This window comes from Taurulus bubalis, assembly GCF_910589615.1.
Source record: "Taurulus bubalis genome assembly, chromosome: 1".
NCBI lineage: Eukaryota > Metazoa > Chordata > Actinopteri > Perciformes > Cottidae > Taurulus > Taurulus bubalis.
Genome location: NC_136589.1, coordinates 9,815,576 through 9,833,885, shown reverse-complemented (window position 1 = coordinate 9,833,885; position 18,310 = coordinate 9,815,576). Strand labels below are relative to the sequence as shown.

The window sequence follows — 18,310 nt, the reverse complement described above, 5'->3', positions numbered from 1 at the left end:
TGACTCATATTTTCATTTGATCGGCCCAGTGTCATTAATCAGTGGACTCTCTGCTGCTTCTCTGCAGGTTTCAGGGTGGAAAACGGGAAGAACTGATCGGCATCACTTACAACCGTTTGATCCGGATGGATGCGAGCACTGGAGATGCTATCAAGACCTGGCGCTTTAGCAACATGAAACAGTGGAATGTCAACTGGGAGATCAAGATGGTAGGGAACCCATTGAATATGACTATTTGAATTTCATAGTTTTTTCTTCAATACTACAAATGTATTTGCTGCTTATTGTCCCTCCAATAGAAGTGTTCTAAGTTAATGTTGTTTCTAGAGCTGAAACAAGTGGATTTAAGGAGAATTTCATTGCACATCAAAGTTTCCCTACAGGTCTTTGTGATTACTACTGTTATATATGGGGGGGAAAGAGTTGTCTAAAACTTTTTGTGGGTCTACACGGCAAGCTCCACAACATATGATGAAATTTCCCCATGTGAAGTAATTCCAGTAAGTCAGTTGGGGTTGAAGATTTCAAGTTTGAAAAGGAAAGATATATGGAGGTATGGAGTTGGATAGAAGTGAAATTATCAGACTACTGCCGCCTGCTACTAATCTCTGCTTGAGGCGAGCGTCCGAGAAAAACGCATCTGAATCTCTTCCAACCGTACTGTTGACCAAGCTGCATTGTGGGTATTGTAGGTGCTACGTTTAGACCAGGAAGAAGAAGAATTTGTGGGGGGAAAAAAGATCATACCTCAGGTCCTTCTGCATCTATTTTGATACTCTGTCCTTCGTGAGCCCACAAATGCTATAGGAGTGGTATTCTAAATCTGAGAAGTCTGAAAGTACTTTAAGAATTGGTAGTATTATCAAAACAATTGTTTTTTTCAAGCAAAAACTAATTTATAGTGATTCCAGCTTCTCAGATGTAAACATGTGCTTATCTTCTTTGATGGTAAATGTAATATATTTATGTTTTTGTTCTATTGGGGAAACAAACAACACATATGAATATAACACAAATGTATTTTGCCAGTTTTCATTGACGCATGACTAATGTGCTCAGGTGACGGTGGAATTTGCAGACGAGCCCAGTCTGGCTTTCATCTGTGCTGAGGTTGACTGCAAGGTGGTCCACGAGTTCATCGGCGGCTACATCTTCCTGTCCACACGTGCCAAGGACCAGAACGAGTCTCTTGATGAGGAGATGTTCTATAAGCTGACCAGCGGCTGGGTCTGAGCTGCCCCAAAACGATTGTAGGTCAGGCAACAGGAGGGGAGAGGCTGGGGGTCAAACCACCGTGAATGGGGTTTATTTTATTCTTTTTCTCAGTCATCTTTAATTGTTTGGAGCTGTGCCGAAGGGTCCAGAGCAGCGCTACAATTACCATAGCTGACACCATTTTCATTGTTATAGTTGTTGTTTTTTGCATTAACGCTGACAAGGTCTTGTTACAAAACCAGTAGTCTGATGAATGCAGTAAAGATGACCTTTTGGACCTTAACCCCTGTTGTTGAGCAGAAGCCCAACAACACAAACCTGAACCGGGAAGTTCCTCTATTCTCCTACGTCCTCCTGCCTCCTCTCCTCCTGGACCGATGACCATCAACTAACGTCCATGACAACCCTTTAAACCAATCAAACACCAGATTTAATCCCAAAGAGTCCCCCCCGCCCTCTTGAGCTGACAATAAACTGTCACTAAAACATCATAGTGCCACTGATACATCCAGTTATATTGAATTATTATTTATCCTAAAAGACGGACTTCATCCAGAGTCCGATCAAAATGCTATCTTTTAACAGCAGAGGCCACTGATTGCAGCACTACACATCCATCCTATCCACTCTATGAAAAGTTCAATCTCTTTGAAGTCACATTTAAGCACTTCTACAGTATACAGTCCTGTTGATGAATAAGCTGTTGTTAAATTTCCTTTTGCTTTTGATGTCCGTTGTCTTTGTTTCGGAGCTCGTCCAGAGCGATCGTCTCCTCTGTCGAGTCTCTCTCGTGACTTCTCATTGTATTAGCTGACAGGTGTGACGGTGAGAGTCAGAGTTTTGTTTTGTATTTTATAAGGTGCATATAGTGAGCATGTCTGGAAAAACACTACAGTTCAAGGCACTGGGATGAGTGTCATGTGGGTTTGAAAATATTTTCCAATGGATTTTTAAAAAACAATCAAAAGTCATCTCATTAAGTCATTAGCTCCATTGTTCAGTGTATCTAATGTTTCTTGAAAACAAGTACTTTTGTGGTTGATATGTTGAACTAAGGTAGATATCTAATGTTTGTGTATTTAAGATATCTCCCATCATTGTTTAAAAACATATTTGAACACTCAACATGAAGCAATATGACTTTTCAAGATGTCCATTATTTCCAGACTTTGAGAAAAGATGTTTTTCATCTTCTGACCTGGCATTCAAAAAGAATGTGCCAAAATGCATTAACATCTTGCAAAACGTGTCTGTTTATGGCAGCTGTTCTGACCACAGCTGAAAGTTTAAAAAATTATAATATTCTCAACAGCATGTTTAAAAATTGCCTCTTCAAAACCCCCTGACTTCTCATTGCTAAGTGCATGTACACTACGCAACAGGAAGAATCATCGCTCCCTTGTACCATCTTTTAACATTATTGCCATTCTGTCTCTCACACCATATAGTATTATTATTATTATAATTTTTATCATTACACACGAGCAAAAGGTCAGAGTTTAAAGAATGAATATGAAATGTTTTTTGTTTTTTGTCACACTGTCCTGCGTATGAAGGATCAGTAAATGAAGTATTATTTTTTTGTAACTAATGTAAAAACACAAACGTTTTATAGAATTGTACAGTTTTTTTTTTCTGCTTTTTTTGGGGTTGGGGGGCGAGGTTTGGAAGTTTTTCCTTTCAGAAAAGAGGGGAGAAGCCATCTGTCAACAAGTGTATTCAGAATTGTGCCTGCTTATGTTGTGTCCTTACTGAGTTTTCAGATGAAGATATATATGAATATATATGAAGATAACACTAGTCTCAAACTCCAGGTTTGAATAAGATATTTGTCAAGTACATATTATAATTGTTTTTTAAAGATACAAATACCTATGCCTTTTCAATGTGCTCTTTGTTCTTGCATTTCCACTTTATTTTATTGATTTTCTGATTTCTCTTCTGTCCATTTGTGGCCCTGAGTTGTGTTTTTAGCTCATTCTTTAGACTGACCGTAATACTTAATTTTTGCTGCAAATTTGATTTGCTCTGCGCCTTTTTAAATATACTTCACTTATTTGTCTGGTTGTCACAACTGAAGTGTGCCATTTAATAATGTCCATATGAAGGAGACCCACATTGTTTAGACCCTGGAGTTTGAGACGAATCAGCATAAGTGAACAGAAAACCAAGCCTAGTCTGTTTTTATTTTCTCTGTTGTTGTTTTTGTTTGCCTCCAGTGTCGGGAGCAGCGGTGCATGTCCTGCTGCTCTGTTTTCTGACTGTAAAAAAATGCATTTATTTTAAAAAATAAAGTAATTTTTATTTAAAAACGGCATCGTCTTTTAGTTATTGTGAACAATGAAAATACTAAAATTAACAATGCGTCAGTGCTCGTGTTGTGGCACCTCAGCCATGTCTTTGGAATTCATTCCCAAGCCTTTTCATTCCCACTAAAGACATACATCTTCACAAGTGGGTCACAAACATTCGGTCATACATTAAAGTTGAATTATTTCTAAGCTGCTCAATTTCCTCAAACAACTGGCTCTGGGATTTTCAGCAAATGTTACTCAAACAGGAGAAAAAAAAAAATTAGGAGAATGTCCAAGTGTCTCCATAGGATCCCCACATACGAGTGTTCACCTGAGAAGATCCACCCATAAAAAAAACATGTAGCTGTAAATCATTGAACTGAATCTCGTGAAAAAAGTACCCTGTTGATGAAAGTTGTATGAGTACACAGATAGCAGTGCATCAAGTTGGCATAAAACAAAGTAAGACCAAGAGGATTGGAGATAAATTACAACATACAGTAATGGAGACCAAGTTTTGCTTAGAAAGATGATACTTCAAGGAAACAAATTAATGTTATTGTCTTTCTCAAGTATGGCACCATGCCTACCTGCACACACTTCCTGCATCCATACTACATGAGCACTGGTTATGTTTCTCCACTGGAGGGCAGTGCCCAACCACCTGTGTTCCCTGTCCTGCTAGTCTTCTAGGTACATTCCAAATGTTTCTTTGCCCAAATCTGTGCCAGATTGACAAGGAGATGAGATCAGAGAACTCCTGCGGACAGTCTGTTTATTTGCATGCTTTGGACACAGCACGCGTCCGTCTGTCACCTGCCGAGCAGCTGGGAGACGAAGGTGTTGGTGGCCATGATCGCTGGGGAGCTGCTTCCACCACCTGATGCCCACAGTAGTACCATGTGGGAAAGCAGCATTGGTCAAATAAGGAAGGTTTTAGAAAGATGATGACTGAGCACAGTCAAGGACTCCAAAATACATATCAGTTGTATTATTGCAGTTAAAAAACCACATGAGGTTAATAAAGTCCAACACCTAAACTGGTAGAATCAAGATTACTGTGTGTATTGAATTAAAACAAAGAAGCGTACCCTAGTTTCCTTTAATGTCCCCTGTGAAGCCCATGCCCGAGTGTGCTGCTGCTGCGAGGGGAGTCCCCTCGGGAGGACGGGGCGGATGACCAGGAGACTTGAGCGTGACGTCTATGGATTGCGCTGCTCACGAACAATTGACATGCAGGAAGGGAAAACCTAAAAGAAGTAACACAATACACGGGGAGCCAGGCCGCACCTGTTGCCATTCAACACAGCAGCTTCCTGGTTGAACAAAGTGCATACTTCCGTTTTTCCGAGGAGGAGTATGGCTCTGCTTTCCTCATTCCTGAAGTTCTCAGCTGCTTAAAGCCATTGTTAATGTTATGGGGATTGCTCTCGAAGAAAGTGTTTCTGACATCCACCCCATTGCCTGCAGTGATTCGATAATGTCATGACAGCAGATGTACTGATTTGCTGGTTTCAGATTAGCCTTGACATTTCCTTGAAGGAAACCTTCTTTTCTCTTCATCCTCCTCATCTTTAATTAAATGGATTACCATGAGATTTTTTTACAGACATTCATCGCCCCTGGAGGATGAAACCTACTGATTTTGGAGATTACCTGATTATTATGCAGTGAATTATCAGATACTTGATGGATTAGCTCCAGTTTTTTTTGCAAATTCATGGTCCCCAAATGATGATTTTGGTGAACCTTTTCCTCTAACACCACCATTAGATTTTGTGTGAACTGTCTCTACAGCATTGGATGGATTAAAATGAAATGTTTGTACATTTGGTACGGACATTCATGTTCCCATCAAATACAAACTAAGATGGTAAATATCATAAGCGTTATGCCTGCTAACCATCACTATGTCAGCATTGTCATTGTGGACATGTTAAAATGCTCATGTTAGTTATGTTAGTTATTCCCATTATCTTGGACAGTTTAGTCTGGATAAGTTTCCATGGAAAAGGCCCAGTCTGGGCTAAACACTGAAAAGTGCAAATACTTGTATCTGATTTCATCAATTACACTCTGGAGCTGCTCAACCGATCCTCTAGAAAACACATTATCTAGTCAAAGCTCTTTGTGGTTCAAAGGTGAACACATCAAATCTATGAACCCACAAAATCCTGTTCTTTTTTGACAACAGTCAATCCATGAGAATTTCGTCCGATTGGTATTGTATTCTAGCTGTGGGGGCTTCTATTTTAGGGAGGTTTTATGGAAAGAGGTTTACATATTGGTCATTGTCAAGTCTTAAGCGCCGACTCATACACTACAAGTTGTCTCAATTATTGTTGCAAAAGAGGTTATCCATCTTCTGTTATTGTCTTATAGACATTTGAAAACAGTCCCAAATACAACATTTGACACTATATTTAATTACTAGAACCCTGAGGTCATCCACCTTGTTAGTTTTGCCTTGAAGTCCAGGACATCACGCATGCAATTGCAGAAATTATCAGCATGTCATTAAAGTCTCAGAGCTGACCCGGAGGGTGTCCAGTCAGCTGATGAGGTCATGTCACATGGTGTTCATAGAGATGAGCTTGTTGTGAGTCAAGGCGCTTGCATCATCAATTTCTGCAGCACGCAATCATTTTACGGTCATGCATGGTACAGTACACAAGTATACACAAATTGTGTGCAGCAAATACCAGCTAAAGCTACACTTTATGTGTATTACAGCTCTCGTGCCATTTCAAGCTGAATCTTCTCTCGGGCTATTTGCTGTGGGAGTCTTTTCTGAAGTAATCCACTTTTCCCCCAGGGACCTTTTGGCCTTAAGCATTGTTGCACAAAATTGGTTAATTTGCATTGTCTCGCTCACTAAACCATATTTTGTTTTTCAGCTGAGTTTATGTAATTTAGGGGGCTGCTTTTGTTCGGGGAGCAAAAGCCTTTTTCTCCCTTTCTGTGGTGGTGGAAGAACTTGTCTTTACCTGGGCCATGATGGGAGTCTGCTGACTTGTTTGAGAAGGAAGAAACAGAGGCATGCTGGGAGATGTTTTGTCAACATTGCAAGAATCAATAGGAATCTTGCTTTTGAAAAAAGATGAAGATAATAAGGGAGTAGAGGGATAAACTGGACGCTAGCGTCAAATTTCTCTTCAATAAAGGCATGTATTGAGTATGAACGAGGCCCCAGTGTAACATTGTGAGATAATTAAATTTTTTTAAATCAATCCCCTTGGATCAATATAATTAAAAGGGCCTCTAACACCATTACCTTCTTGGACCTCATTGGTGCCTTCTCCCTCAATTTCATCAACCTTTTTACCACCTGTGTGTCCTAAATTGTTCTTGGATATCAAGACATAATAAGAAATAAGTCATTCAGTGCCCCCCACGTCCATGTATCTCCACATTATCTCACTCACTGTGACATTACAGCCATGGCAGCGTCTCCGAGTGACACCACTTGTCCTGCCGACAATAAAGACCAAATTGAACTTGCAAAATGAAATTAGATCCCTGGCTCTTTGTGTTTCCCAGAAGGCGCTGCTCATGGATCGGCCAAATAATCTGCTTTAACCAGAGTGGGCTAGTGGAAGGCAGAGACTTGCAGTCGAGACAAACTGAATGGAACATAAAACTGAATATTGTAAAAATATTTCCAAATGTGTTAACTGATCAACAGGTATGCTATGGATCCCAACATTTGCACCGCTGTACTTACAGATGAAGATATGTGGTGTAAAAGAGACTTAAGTGGTCATACTGAAGGACTATATAATTATATAATATCATTTGGATTGAGAGACTCTAACAAGCCTTTTATATGTCTAAATTGTTTATCATGACAGAGGTGACTTGGTGTACTGAAGAATACCACTCTCAAAACACACAGTCCACACACCGATCATTCAACTGTCTTACTGCTGTGATGAAGATGGATGTCGTTTGTGGCATTTAATGGTGCCTCGCTCCATTACACAGTCTTTTGCCAAGCGAGTTGTTCCGAAATCTGACTTCAACACACTCCAGAGTATAAGCCTTGACTCATGATGAGGTTCTCCTTCTGGAAATCCTGTTTTCACTTCTGAGTTAAGCTGTCGCCTATGGGCAAAGGGAGATTAAATGTGTCTCCAGTGTTGGCACGATGCGTGATAGCAGGTGAGGGGAAGAGAAGACTGACAGAAAGACATCTCACAGCTACAGTTAGTCACGGTGCTTTGCACACCATATTGTATTCCCTTTGTACTTCCTTGATGTAGAATATTAGCATTTACAATCAACAGTTTTGATGTAATGTTAACAGTTTATACACTGCTTAAAAAGTGGATCATTGTCCAACCAGTCCTGTTAAATGTAAATTATTGCAAGATTAGCAAGACCTCCCCTTTCCCACATAAACCTAGTGTCTGAATCTAATTATATATTGATTTTTTGTATATTAAAATGAAAAGTGTGTTTGAATGAACAACCGTCTTCATATTATTGATGGATAATTAAGAACAGGGATTGAAAGAAACATTTTCTTTCTATGTTTTATAAATCGACAAAGCAGCTGTGATTGATCTGAGCATGAAAGTCATTACTTGTGGCTGTCTGGGCATTCAGATGATGAAATATATTTAAAGTGGCTGTCTTTGGCAAAGGAATATTTCAATGACTGCTCCCAAAATTCAAGCTTAAAAAAATCTACACCGTCACAGATGGCATAAGTGTGAGCAGTTATTTGTAGGGATCATGCAGTCAAATGAATGAATGAGTCATATGAATTATTTATGCTCTGAAAGATCTTCTGGACCTATTCACCTATGGATGAAGCGTTTTGACGACCACTGCTGACAAATATGCCTTAGAAAGTGTGAAATAGTCTTGAAAAGTGTCTCGTTGATGTCTTAAAGGCAACACGGAGGTCGGCTTCATGACAAAGATGTAGCTCTTGTGTATCTAATGTGATTAGTTAGGGGCCATGTGTGAGAGATATCCCATCAGGCACAAGCAGGTAAAATCAATACCAGACTGGAGGCCTAAATATATATAATTTTTCACATCTAAAGATTAGCAAAGAGGATTATTACACTTGACCTCGTTCAATAATGAGAAATGAGCATGACGAGAGAAGCAAAGAGCACACACACACTTAATTCCTCGCTTGACAAGTGAAACGTAAACACGAGGTTTCAGACGCCCCTCCTCGTGTAAACACAGAGTCCACCTTCTCTGAATGTGACGAGTTCCACAAAATGACCGAGAACCACACAACTTTCTCACATGTACACCTTGGCATTCTCTGCTCGTAGCGCATAAGGGGGAGTCTCAAACGATAGCACGCCTCATACACTGTGCACATTTTTTGAAGTAACGTCTGCATGTCAGCTCGACCGCAATGACACATGTGTTCCTCTCTAGTGAGCTTTCGTGCAGCTTTTGTAACCAGTGTCTGATGTGTGTGTTTCATGCCCCTCACTGTGGAGTGTAAACAACAAACCACATGAATTCAGCGTTTGAATAGTGCGGCAGCGAGATGGAGAAAAACTAAACAAAAATAGACTGTTAAAAGAGTGTTATTGGGGAGAGTGTGAGTGGATAGCAGCCATGTGGCCGTGTGGGGAGACGAGAGGCAGCCGGTGGTCGGAGCAAAGGGTCCCTCGCACCGTTCCATTCCTCTAACAACAAATCTCCATGTTTACCCTGATCACCACATGTACAGCCTGCACTGTTCCTTGGCTAACATCACAGGCTGGAAGGATGTTTTTGTTTTCCAGGAGTTTGGGAGGATGGAGGGTGTGCAGAGAGAAAGGGGGGGATGAAGCCAAGGGAGAAAGAAGCACTGCCAGGTAGAGCTCTGACAGTAGCTTTGGCCTCCACGTGGGAGAAAGTACTGATTGTACTCGAGGAGTGGGAATGACATTAACATCTCAACCCCGTGGATTCTTTGGCATGTCCATAAGTACAAGCTTGTTATGTGGACAATCCGTGCTAAAGCCCACACACACTCTTTTTAAATTCAAAACAAGATTCCAAAGTATTGCATGATGCCAAATACTTCATACATAATTACAAGGAAATGTGTACAAAGTGATGCAGAAGACATCTATAATTGTTCATTTCATGTAAAGGAGGCAGCCGTGAAAAGAGCCATCTTGGATATAAATATTTCACTGACACAGAGTAGAGTATGCCATCCTGATTTTAAAATGTGTATGAAAATGATGCACAAGTCATTTCAATGTGTCCTCTTTACGTAGCAGTGCAGTGGAGCCTAACAAATGTCACTTAGATTGACTATTACTCTGTATGAGGGATGAAGCGCTGCAACAAGCAGGTACAGAACATCGAGCAGCATTAAACTAATCTTTAATGCGACTTGATGTGAAATCTGAAGGGAATATTAGGAACATTGGTTCCTAATATTCCTAATATAAGTGGATAAACTGCACTCCGGTCAGGGAAGCATAGTTGCTCCAGAAATTGACTCAGGCAAAACTAAACAAATAACTCCCCATAAATTCCCAAAGTGCACAAAACGTACAGTACGAGTGCTGCATGAGATATTCAAACAAATTCACCAGAGTAGTTGCGACTGGTTTCTTTCCCGCCGTCGGATTCCAGTATATAACTCATCGCCGCATGAGCGAAACCTGAAGGATGTTTTTCAGCCGCACGTCACACTTCCAAAAGCTAACCACAGCTTTGAGCATTGCTCAATTCACATGTCAGCATATCTGTGTGGCAATCATTCTTCAGGCTGTTTTTGAGACTGGTAGTTGCCATACATGTCAAAACCTTGTCTGGTTTCCGTGCTTTGCCTCTTTCATCAGAGCAATCACCGGCCATGTCTTTCCCAAGAGAGACCCAGCTGCCTGGATTCCCAAACTCACCAGCAGGAAACAGCTAATGCCCTTTTAACCCTCTCTGTGTGTGTGGGTGTGTGTGTGTGTGTGTGTGTGTGTGTGTGTGTGTGTGTGTGTGTGTGTGTGTGTGTGCGTGTGTGTGTGTGTGTGTGTGTGTGTGTGTGTGTGTGTGTGTGTGGTTTCATGTGTGTGTATGCATTATTTTTTCCCCCTTGGCCACGGCCTTTCTTTCCCCTCAATCTGGGAAAAGTGACTCATTGCAGTGAAAGGCTTTGCTCATGTAGGGGAGCGCAGAGGTACAGTTCAGTATTTCCACAGTGTCAGTGTCAGTCTCGTATCTAATACCTTCTTGTTGCTGTCCCTGTGGCCCTGCAGCCATAGCAGCAAAACACTCCCCTCCACATCCAACTTTACACTCAACACAAGAGCCTGTGTGTAAATCAAAGTGGATTGCCTGAAGGTACGCGCAAAGACATAGTCTCAGAAGACCCAGCAAACATTTTTCAATTCCAAAATCCTAAAATAAACTATTTCCACATGATGTACCAGATGGTTGAGCAGCTTGCTGTGGTGTGGAATCACAAAGCCAGACAAACTGTAATATGATCCAAGGAAGCTTTAGGGGCTGGAGGAATAAAGAACTTCCATATCTGATTATTGGGGTGATTTTGTTTTTCAGCTGCATGGGTTAGGGAAACAAATGTTGTGGTAGCTTTATAGCCGGTAAATTGATTTGATTCATAAGTAAAAAAACAGAATGACATCTGCAATGAGTTAATACAGCTGGTGTTATGTTATTAAAATGACACCTTACAAGGACTTTAGTGTTGCAGCAGATTACCATACATAGATGCAAAGCCAAACAAATGCCTGCAGAGTATATTGAAAGAAATCAGAAACATTCCTGTTTGATTTTGAACTGCTGTTTGTAAGCCAGAAGTGGATTTATTTATCCTTCAACATCACGGCTTTCTCAGTTGACTCACAGACATCTGCTATGGTGGAACTGGTCCTCTGCTTGTAACAACAAATGGTGGCTTAAATGCTCATCTTTCCCCTTCACAACATGTTCATGATCAGCTGCAGAGACCCAGAGGAAAAGAAACAGAAGCACATTAAACTTGAACTATCTCAGATGAGGCAGCATTGTCCAAGTGGGTTCAAAATGAAGACGGAGCTTATGAAAGCAGTCAAATCTTGAGAGGAATTAGAGAAGGGAGATTTGGATGACTTGAACCCAGCCAAGCAAAACATTAGACAGACTCATGCAGTTCCACTGCCTCTGTGTGTGTGTGTGTGTGTGTGTGTGTGTGTGTGTGTGTGTGTGTGTGTGTGTGTGTGTGTGTGTGTGTGTGTGTGTGTGTGTGTGTGTGAATTTCCAGGGAACCAATTTTTGGCATGGCTGTAGAAACAACAAAAATTGGTAGTAAACTGCTGCTGCAAGTTTAGGACAGTTTCCAGCAGTTTCCAGCAGTGAGCTATTGGACCATGTTCAGCTAGTGTAGGCCTGTCTTAACAAGCAACCCAAAGAAGTTACGCTTCGTTTTTTTGCAGCGGCCTTGGGGAATGCCTTAGCACTCTTTCCATTTCCGCTCATAATGTGGGGAGCCTACTATAATCAGACATGTTTAAGGGTTGAGTCTCAGTGACTAAAAAAAACAAAAAACTAAAAGATATTACCTTTATATTCCTATTAAAGTATATCCCTAGAAGGGCTTTAAGTGACTGTTGTGGGGCCACTGACCTCATCAGGTAGTGGCCTGTCTAAGCAAGTAATTCCAAAAAGTTATTTTTTGTTTTTTATAGAGTGAACGTGGGAATGTCTTCGTTATTGTTCTTGTTATTGTTATACTGTGGTAAGCTATTCAAGGTTTGACAAGGTAATACAATTCACTCATTCTATAATATCCTCGTAAGGACTCAACGTGTCTTTGTTATGAGTCCTCAGTGCAATTGTCTAAAAAAGTAATTCAAAAAACCTTTGGGAATGCTCTATAGCAACTGGACATATTTTTTGAGGTATTGTGTGGGACGCCCACTGTAATCGGAGATATTAAATGTTTGAGTCACAGAGACTAGGTAATGAAAACCACAAGCAATTTGATTTATCTGTATTTTTCAACTCATAATCTTATCACGTGCCTATTATTGAGACTTGCAGTTGGAATGCAGCTCATGTGATTCTACTTCGAAATAGTTTTTTATTGAAACGTCACAGATGGAAAACGGTGGCTCTACTATAGCCCACACACATACACAGAAGCCTCCATTTAAATATCCTCAGCTGGGGTAGTTTCTTCTTTTTCTCTTCGCACTTTGAAGAAGACTCTCCAAAACATGCAGATGTGAGCTGCACGCTGCGTGGCGGTGTGACACCGTACGTGATTGGCGCGGAGGGAGTTGGTGTGTCTGGGAACCTGCTACTGGTTTGGTCTCCCATCCACACACACACACACACACAGCCGCAGTCAGAGAGGCGGTCTACGCAGACACGGCAGCAGGGGAAACAAACTCTCTTCTCTCCGCTTCCAGAGCAACAACTGTCGTGGAAGTGAAGTCGACGCGATGTTGAACACGAAAGGCTCCCGTTGAGTCTGAGGAGACCCCTAACAAGAAGGAAGAGGCTGCTGAAAGTGGGCGAACTGTGACCGGGGAGACATTAACCGAAGGATTTGAGGACCGCCGTCGCACGTGGCAATTTACTGCTAAACACATCGGTAAGTAACGCCAACTCCAACCTCTGCTTCTGCTTTTACGACACTTCAGTTTTACACATTAATAGTTTTCCGCCTGGAAGAAAAAAAAGTTTAATTGATGCAGGAACTGTGGTTTCACGTCAATGATTAACGAGCTATTGGCAGCGACACTGGTCAACAACCACTTAAAGGTTGGAATTCGAACAAGTGTGCGCGCGCGCCAGAGCTCATTAACTCGTTGTGCACGTGCTTTGTATTGTACTACCGTAGCCTCGTGTTATTATACATTTTTTTACAACATATTCCTCTTTGGGCTTTGGGAAGCAAACGTGTTGTTGTGTTTGCTTTGACAAAATGAGCAGAATATTCCAGTTTATTTACTTTATTTGTCATGTTTATGTTGTATGGTGTCCACGGAGTGTTTAGGAGCTGCCATTATATACTGCTTGTTGTCATACCGCCCGGTGTTTGAACAGTGCAAGTTTGACTCACGTCGACACATCATTTTGAAAGTGCAAATATTCCAGGGAAATTCCTGTCAGCCCCGACAACTGGATTTGGGTGTAGTCCACCTTGAGTATGAGTATTATGATCACAGGCTGTGCTGCTGTCTGTTTGCTCATGAGGAAATATGAGAGACCTTTTTTTCACAAGACAACAATTATCACTTGTAACATAACATCACCACATAATTCCATCTACTGATGGTCCTGTGTGCTGGTGCGAACGAACCATATGGACTGGAAGTGATGCAGACATAAAGAATCATCCCGTATCCTGGAGAAAACAGTTAATCAATATATTTGATCAACATTCAAAGTTGAATGTGAAAATCCTCACCTGGATCATTGCAGCTTGCTTTTCTTTTAGTATAATGTACAACACTGAACATGTGTGTTTGGTTTGTTTCGAAGTACATGTTTGGTGTACTTGTGAATGTGCCCAAGGCATATATGGAGACTAAGCCGCTGCAAATATTTGAACTTTAATGTATGTTTACAGGTTATTTTCAAAATGTCTTTTCTTTGGAAACATCTTGTTTTGGATGGAAGGGGTGACTTCTCAATCAAAGTGTCCTAAAATATTTGAGCATCACCAAAATTGAAGAAGCAAGGCTTGGCTCTTAACATTAACCATGCAATTTTGAAGTCCTGTCCTCCTGTTTAAATATTATACAACATGCTTTGTCTCATTTATAATAAAAAAAGGAAACCACATTAACGTTTTCTCTCACTCATTTTATATATATATATATATATATATATTTTGTAATGTACTTAGTTATTTTTTAGACTCCAAAATGCTTGGGCCTGCTCTTTGCTAAATCGAAAGATAGAACAACAAGAGAATTCCTGAAGACCAATTAGCACATGTCTCCACCGCTGTATCTCTGTGACAGGTTGGCACTGAGGGGCACGTTTGGTTCAGATTATCTATGAGGCTCCTAATCCCACCCTTGTGCCTCCTAACGGCGTTAAGTAACTCACTTACATTAAAATATAGCTTCTTCCCATGCAAGAGTTCAGGCCTTAATTTGCTCTGGCATGCCATTAAAGATAAGATTACACCCTCCCCCATACTTCACTGTCCAATTACAGTCAGCGTAATGTAAACTGTCGAGCTAGCTCCCTTCCTGTGTGTCCACCACCTCAGCTCGTTCTGTTGTTGGACAGATACAGACGTAAAGAACACTGCTTCTTTAGTGGATTTTATAATGAAGAGTGAGACAAAAACCAGACCGTCAGTGTTTCTGATAGAATTACACTATGATTTGGAGTCCCTGAGGAATCCGTCTCCTCCTGATGTCTGTGGTTTATCTCCCTGCGTGCTCTCTTTGCCGTGATCATAAGCATATCATCATATTTCATCCCAATCTATTATTCTGGCTATGTACACTGACTCAGTGCTGTTGCTTTTAGATTATCCTTATTCAAACTCATTATACATTCCCCCTTTGTATTGTATGTATTGTATTCATTCATGTCACCATTGCCCCAGTATATAAATGAGTCATTGTGGTAAAGTAGAACTGCAGTTGTGTTCGAGACATCTATTGGTAAGTGCTCTGTGTTTGCTTTTTTGCTATTTACCTACGACCCGAATGTTTATTGCCAAAAGGTGCTCCGTTCTAAATAATGAGCTCATTTAGGGGCCTGGCATGTCTTTCATTGATTCATGGTTAGCCCACACCTCTATAATCCTCACTAGCAGCTTAGAAAATGGATGGTTCCTCTTACAGCTTTCTTTTTGAGGGAAAATTGTGTAGCCGTATTCAACCTGCTGCTTTGAGAGCCATTCTTTTTTTGTGATCAATGGTTTTCATTATTTTTTTAGAACACGAAATAGACATCAGCAGGATGTGCAGTATATCTATTCTGTACGTGTACCTTTTGTCACACAGTACACAATGTACATTGTTTGCCTCACGCACTATGAAGGAAATAAAGGGCTGCTCACAGTCAAGCCACTAATTACTAAAGCAAGATGAAAAAAGTGAATGAAATTATGAGAAGGATCTCAATCCAAACATGTTTGATCCGCTCGTCCCTCAGGCTCCTCCTCGAAAGTGCTCCCCTCTCTGAGCGCATTTCAAACAAATTGTAATTATGCTCCCTCAAGAATAAAGTGGCCTGAAAATTACAGTAGTAGCATCTCTCAGAATAGCCAGTTATTGGCGCTGACATGAGTTTCCCCTTCATTATCTAAAAATCAGTTTATTCCCTTTGCTGAGCACATGCTTTTCAACTTGGCGAAACCGAACATCTATCTCTTTTAGGGATTTTAGTTGGACAAACTTCTTTCCTGTAATGTCTTGTCTCGCCAACGTTGTCATGCACACAGTAAACTGGGATTTGTAACACATAAAGATTCTATAGAAGGATTTGGTCGTGAGGAATCCAAAACTGTCTCCAAAACTGTACGCTGTGTGCTAGAATGAGGCATGAGGCGAGAGCAGCTCACAACCTTAGTGTCAACACGGAAAACACTGTACGAGCTGCTGAATTTAGAGAACATGGTTGAGACTTAAAATGATAATTAGGGCTGCAACTAACGATTATTTTAATAATCAATTAATCGGTTGATTATTTTTTCGATTAATCGATGAATCGGAATGAAACCTCCAGGCCCAGCTCCACCTCATCTCAGCTCTGCATCAAGCTGCGCTACATATAGAGTCCTCTTCCTTAAACTATTTCATTCTGGGCCTCTTACGACCACGAAATGACGTTGTTGGCTAAGCCCAACTACGTGATTTGATTCAGTCTACTTTGAGTAAAAACAACAACCTGCAGATCCGCCAGTGTGCCGATTTAACGTTAACGAGTGACAGCGTGAACTGAACCAGACCGGGGGGTGACGGCAGGTTTCATCACGTTGCGATTTTTTACAAGCAAGACTGACCTGTAACGGAACATAACGTAACTTTAACGACAATACACAACCCAAACACGTTAGCTAACGTGATAGCAAGCTAGCAAGCTGACTAGCTTCCATTAACAACAAGTTTGAGGGAAATAACGCTTAACGCTGGTTGGCCAAGACTCGACACGTCACATCCAAGATGTTCTATTTTTGCTAAGATCACGACCTCAGCGTTTCTCAGTCTCTCACTCCAATCTCAGACACGCTGGCGGCTCTGCGCCTCTCTTTTTTTTTTTTTTTTCTCCGCGACTTTATGACTGCCGTAATAATCGCGCGACACAACGAATCGAAAATGAAATTCGTTGCCAACACTTTTGCTAATCGATTTTTATCGATTCCTTGTTGCAGCCCTAATGATAATGTTTGGTTTTCCACTCCTCCGGCTGTGTGTACTTCACTTATTTTCTATACCAGTCTTTACAGTAAAACAGCATCGCAGATTTGACTGAATTAAGCACATTTGAAGATTACTGGAAGTCTGAGATGATGAAGAAGAAGTGTGTTAATGAGCTTTGCTGACTGGCATGCACATTGAGCTGGTTCTGATTGAGGGACTGTGGTCTTAGATCTCAAAACTTGGAGGGCCAAATCAGTCTTACCCATCTTGAATAAACTGTCCGACTCTTGTGCTTTTTACTAAGTCTTTTGACTTCTGTTGTTCAAGGATTTTTCTGACAAAAAAGCAACCAAAAAGATTTTAGATTCCCCAAGTGCAGTTCTGAAGTAGAACATTTCAAAACGATTGCAAAAAAATGATGGTCTCTCTTTCACTGACTTTCATTTCTTATGAAATACCAGAGAGTTTTTCCTCAGCATGAACAGGAATGCGTAGAACATAACTCTTGTCTCATCATCCAACAGGATACTTGTGACTGAAATGCTTTTGTGTGAGTTTTGTCTGGTATTTGTAATGTCATGCTGCACTTGGGAAATAATCTCTTAATTATTTTATGGGCGGTAACATTCCACATTTGTTCATGTGGCAATGTTGGATATCTCCCATTCAAGGTGTTGTGTGACGTCAGTCTCTAAAGATGTAATCTATGAAGATGTTCTGTAAAATCTAGGTCTAGTACAGATGACATGACATGTAAGATGCACGAGAAGCTGCAGATGAGGCGAAGTGTTTCATTTCTTGTGTAGTGTGAAATGAAAGAAACCACAAAGTTTGTCAAATGTGAGTAAGAGGAGTGTTCAGGGGATGAATAGCTGCTAGATGAGCATTATTGTATCTGTTTGAGTTGGTTCTCTTGCCTAATATCATCATGTTCCAAATTCTATTGTACATCATACTTATTCAGCCAAGATTTGGTCTACAACTCCAACACTCCTACTCATTTCTAACATCGCTCACCCTCTTGTTCTCTGCAGGTTAGAAACACTGTAATCTATTGCCTTGTTGCCGTTTTGCCCCCGTGGGAAAAATGCTTGTTGACACACCAGTGCAGTTCACTTTTATGCATTTGCTGAACTTTTGTGTACCATTGCTCTCAAATACTACACATGGTGCTACATAAATACACTACATGTTTTCTCAGAGTACGAGTAGGGGTAACATGATTTCGATTCTAAATTAAAAAAAATCGATCGACATGAGCTTTCGACATGCCGCTCTGCAACTGCACTTCTGCAAACCTGCTCCCCTCAAGTCCCTGCTGTGGCAACATTTTGTCTTCCCCTTGAGTTATGTGAATAATGAATGCGTCTTTGACAGAAAAGCTACAGTTTGCAGGTTGCAGAAGATTTAAGAGACTGCAGCAACAAATGTACGTTTGAGCTTTCCCAAATCACACAGTTTTCATTCAGTGGTGGGTGTTCTCTCAGAAGTAAA

General features: G+C 40.8%; 1 protein-coding gene across 2 annotated transcripts in view; it reads left to right on the top strand.

Annotated features, from left to right (window-relative positions):
* The window catches only part of fermt2 (FERM domain containing kindlin 2), a gene marked incomplete at its 5' end in the record, with an annotated part of 36,410 nt that extends 32,880 nt beyond the window's left edge, over window positions 1-3,530 (top strand). For both annotated transcript variants that reach the window (XM_079215167.1, XM_079215166.1), the window contains 2 exons: window positions 68-209; window positions 1,060-3,530. In XM_079215167.1, coding sequence (XP_079071293.1) covers window positions 68-209; window positions 1,060-1,233 — 316 coding nt within the window. In that variant the 3' untranslated portion in view covers window positions 1,234-3,530. The remainder of the gene's footprint in view (window positions 1-67; window positions 210-1,059) is intronic.
* Window positions 3,531-18,310: the final 14,780 nt, after the last annotated feature.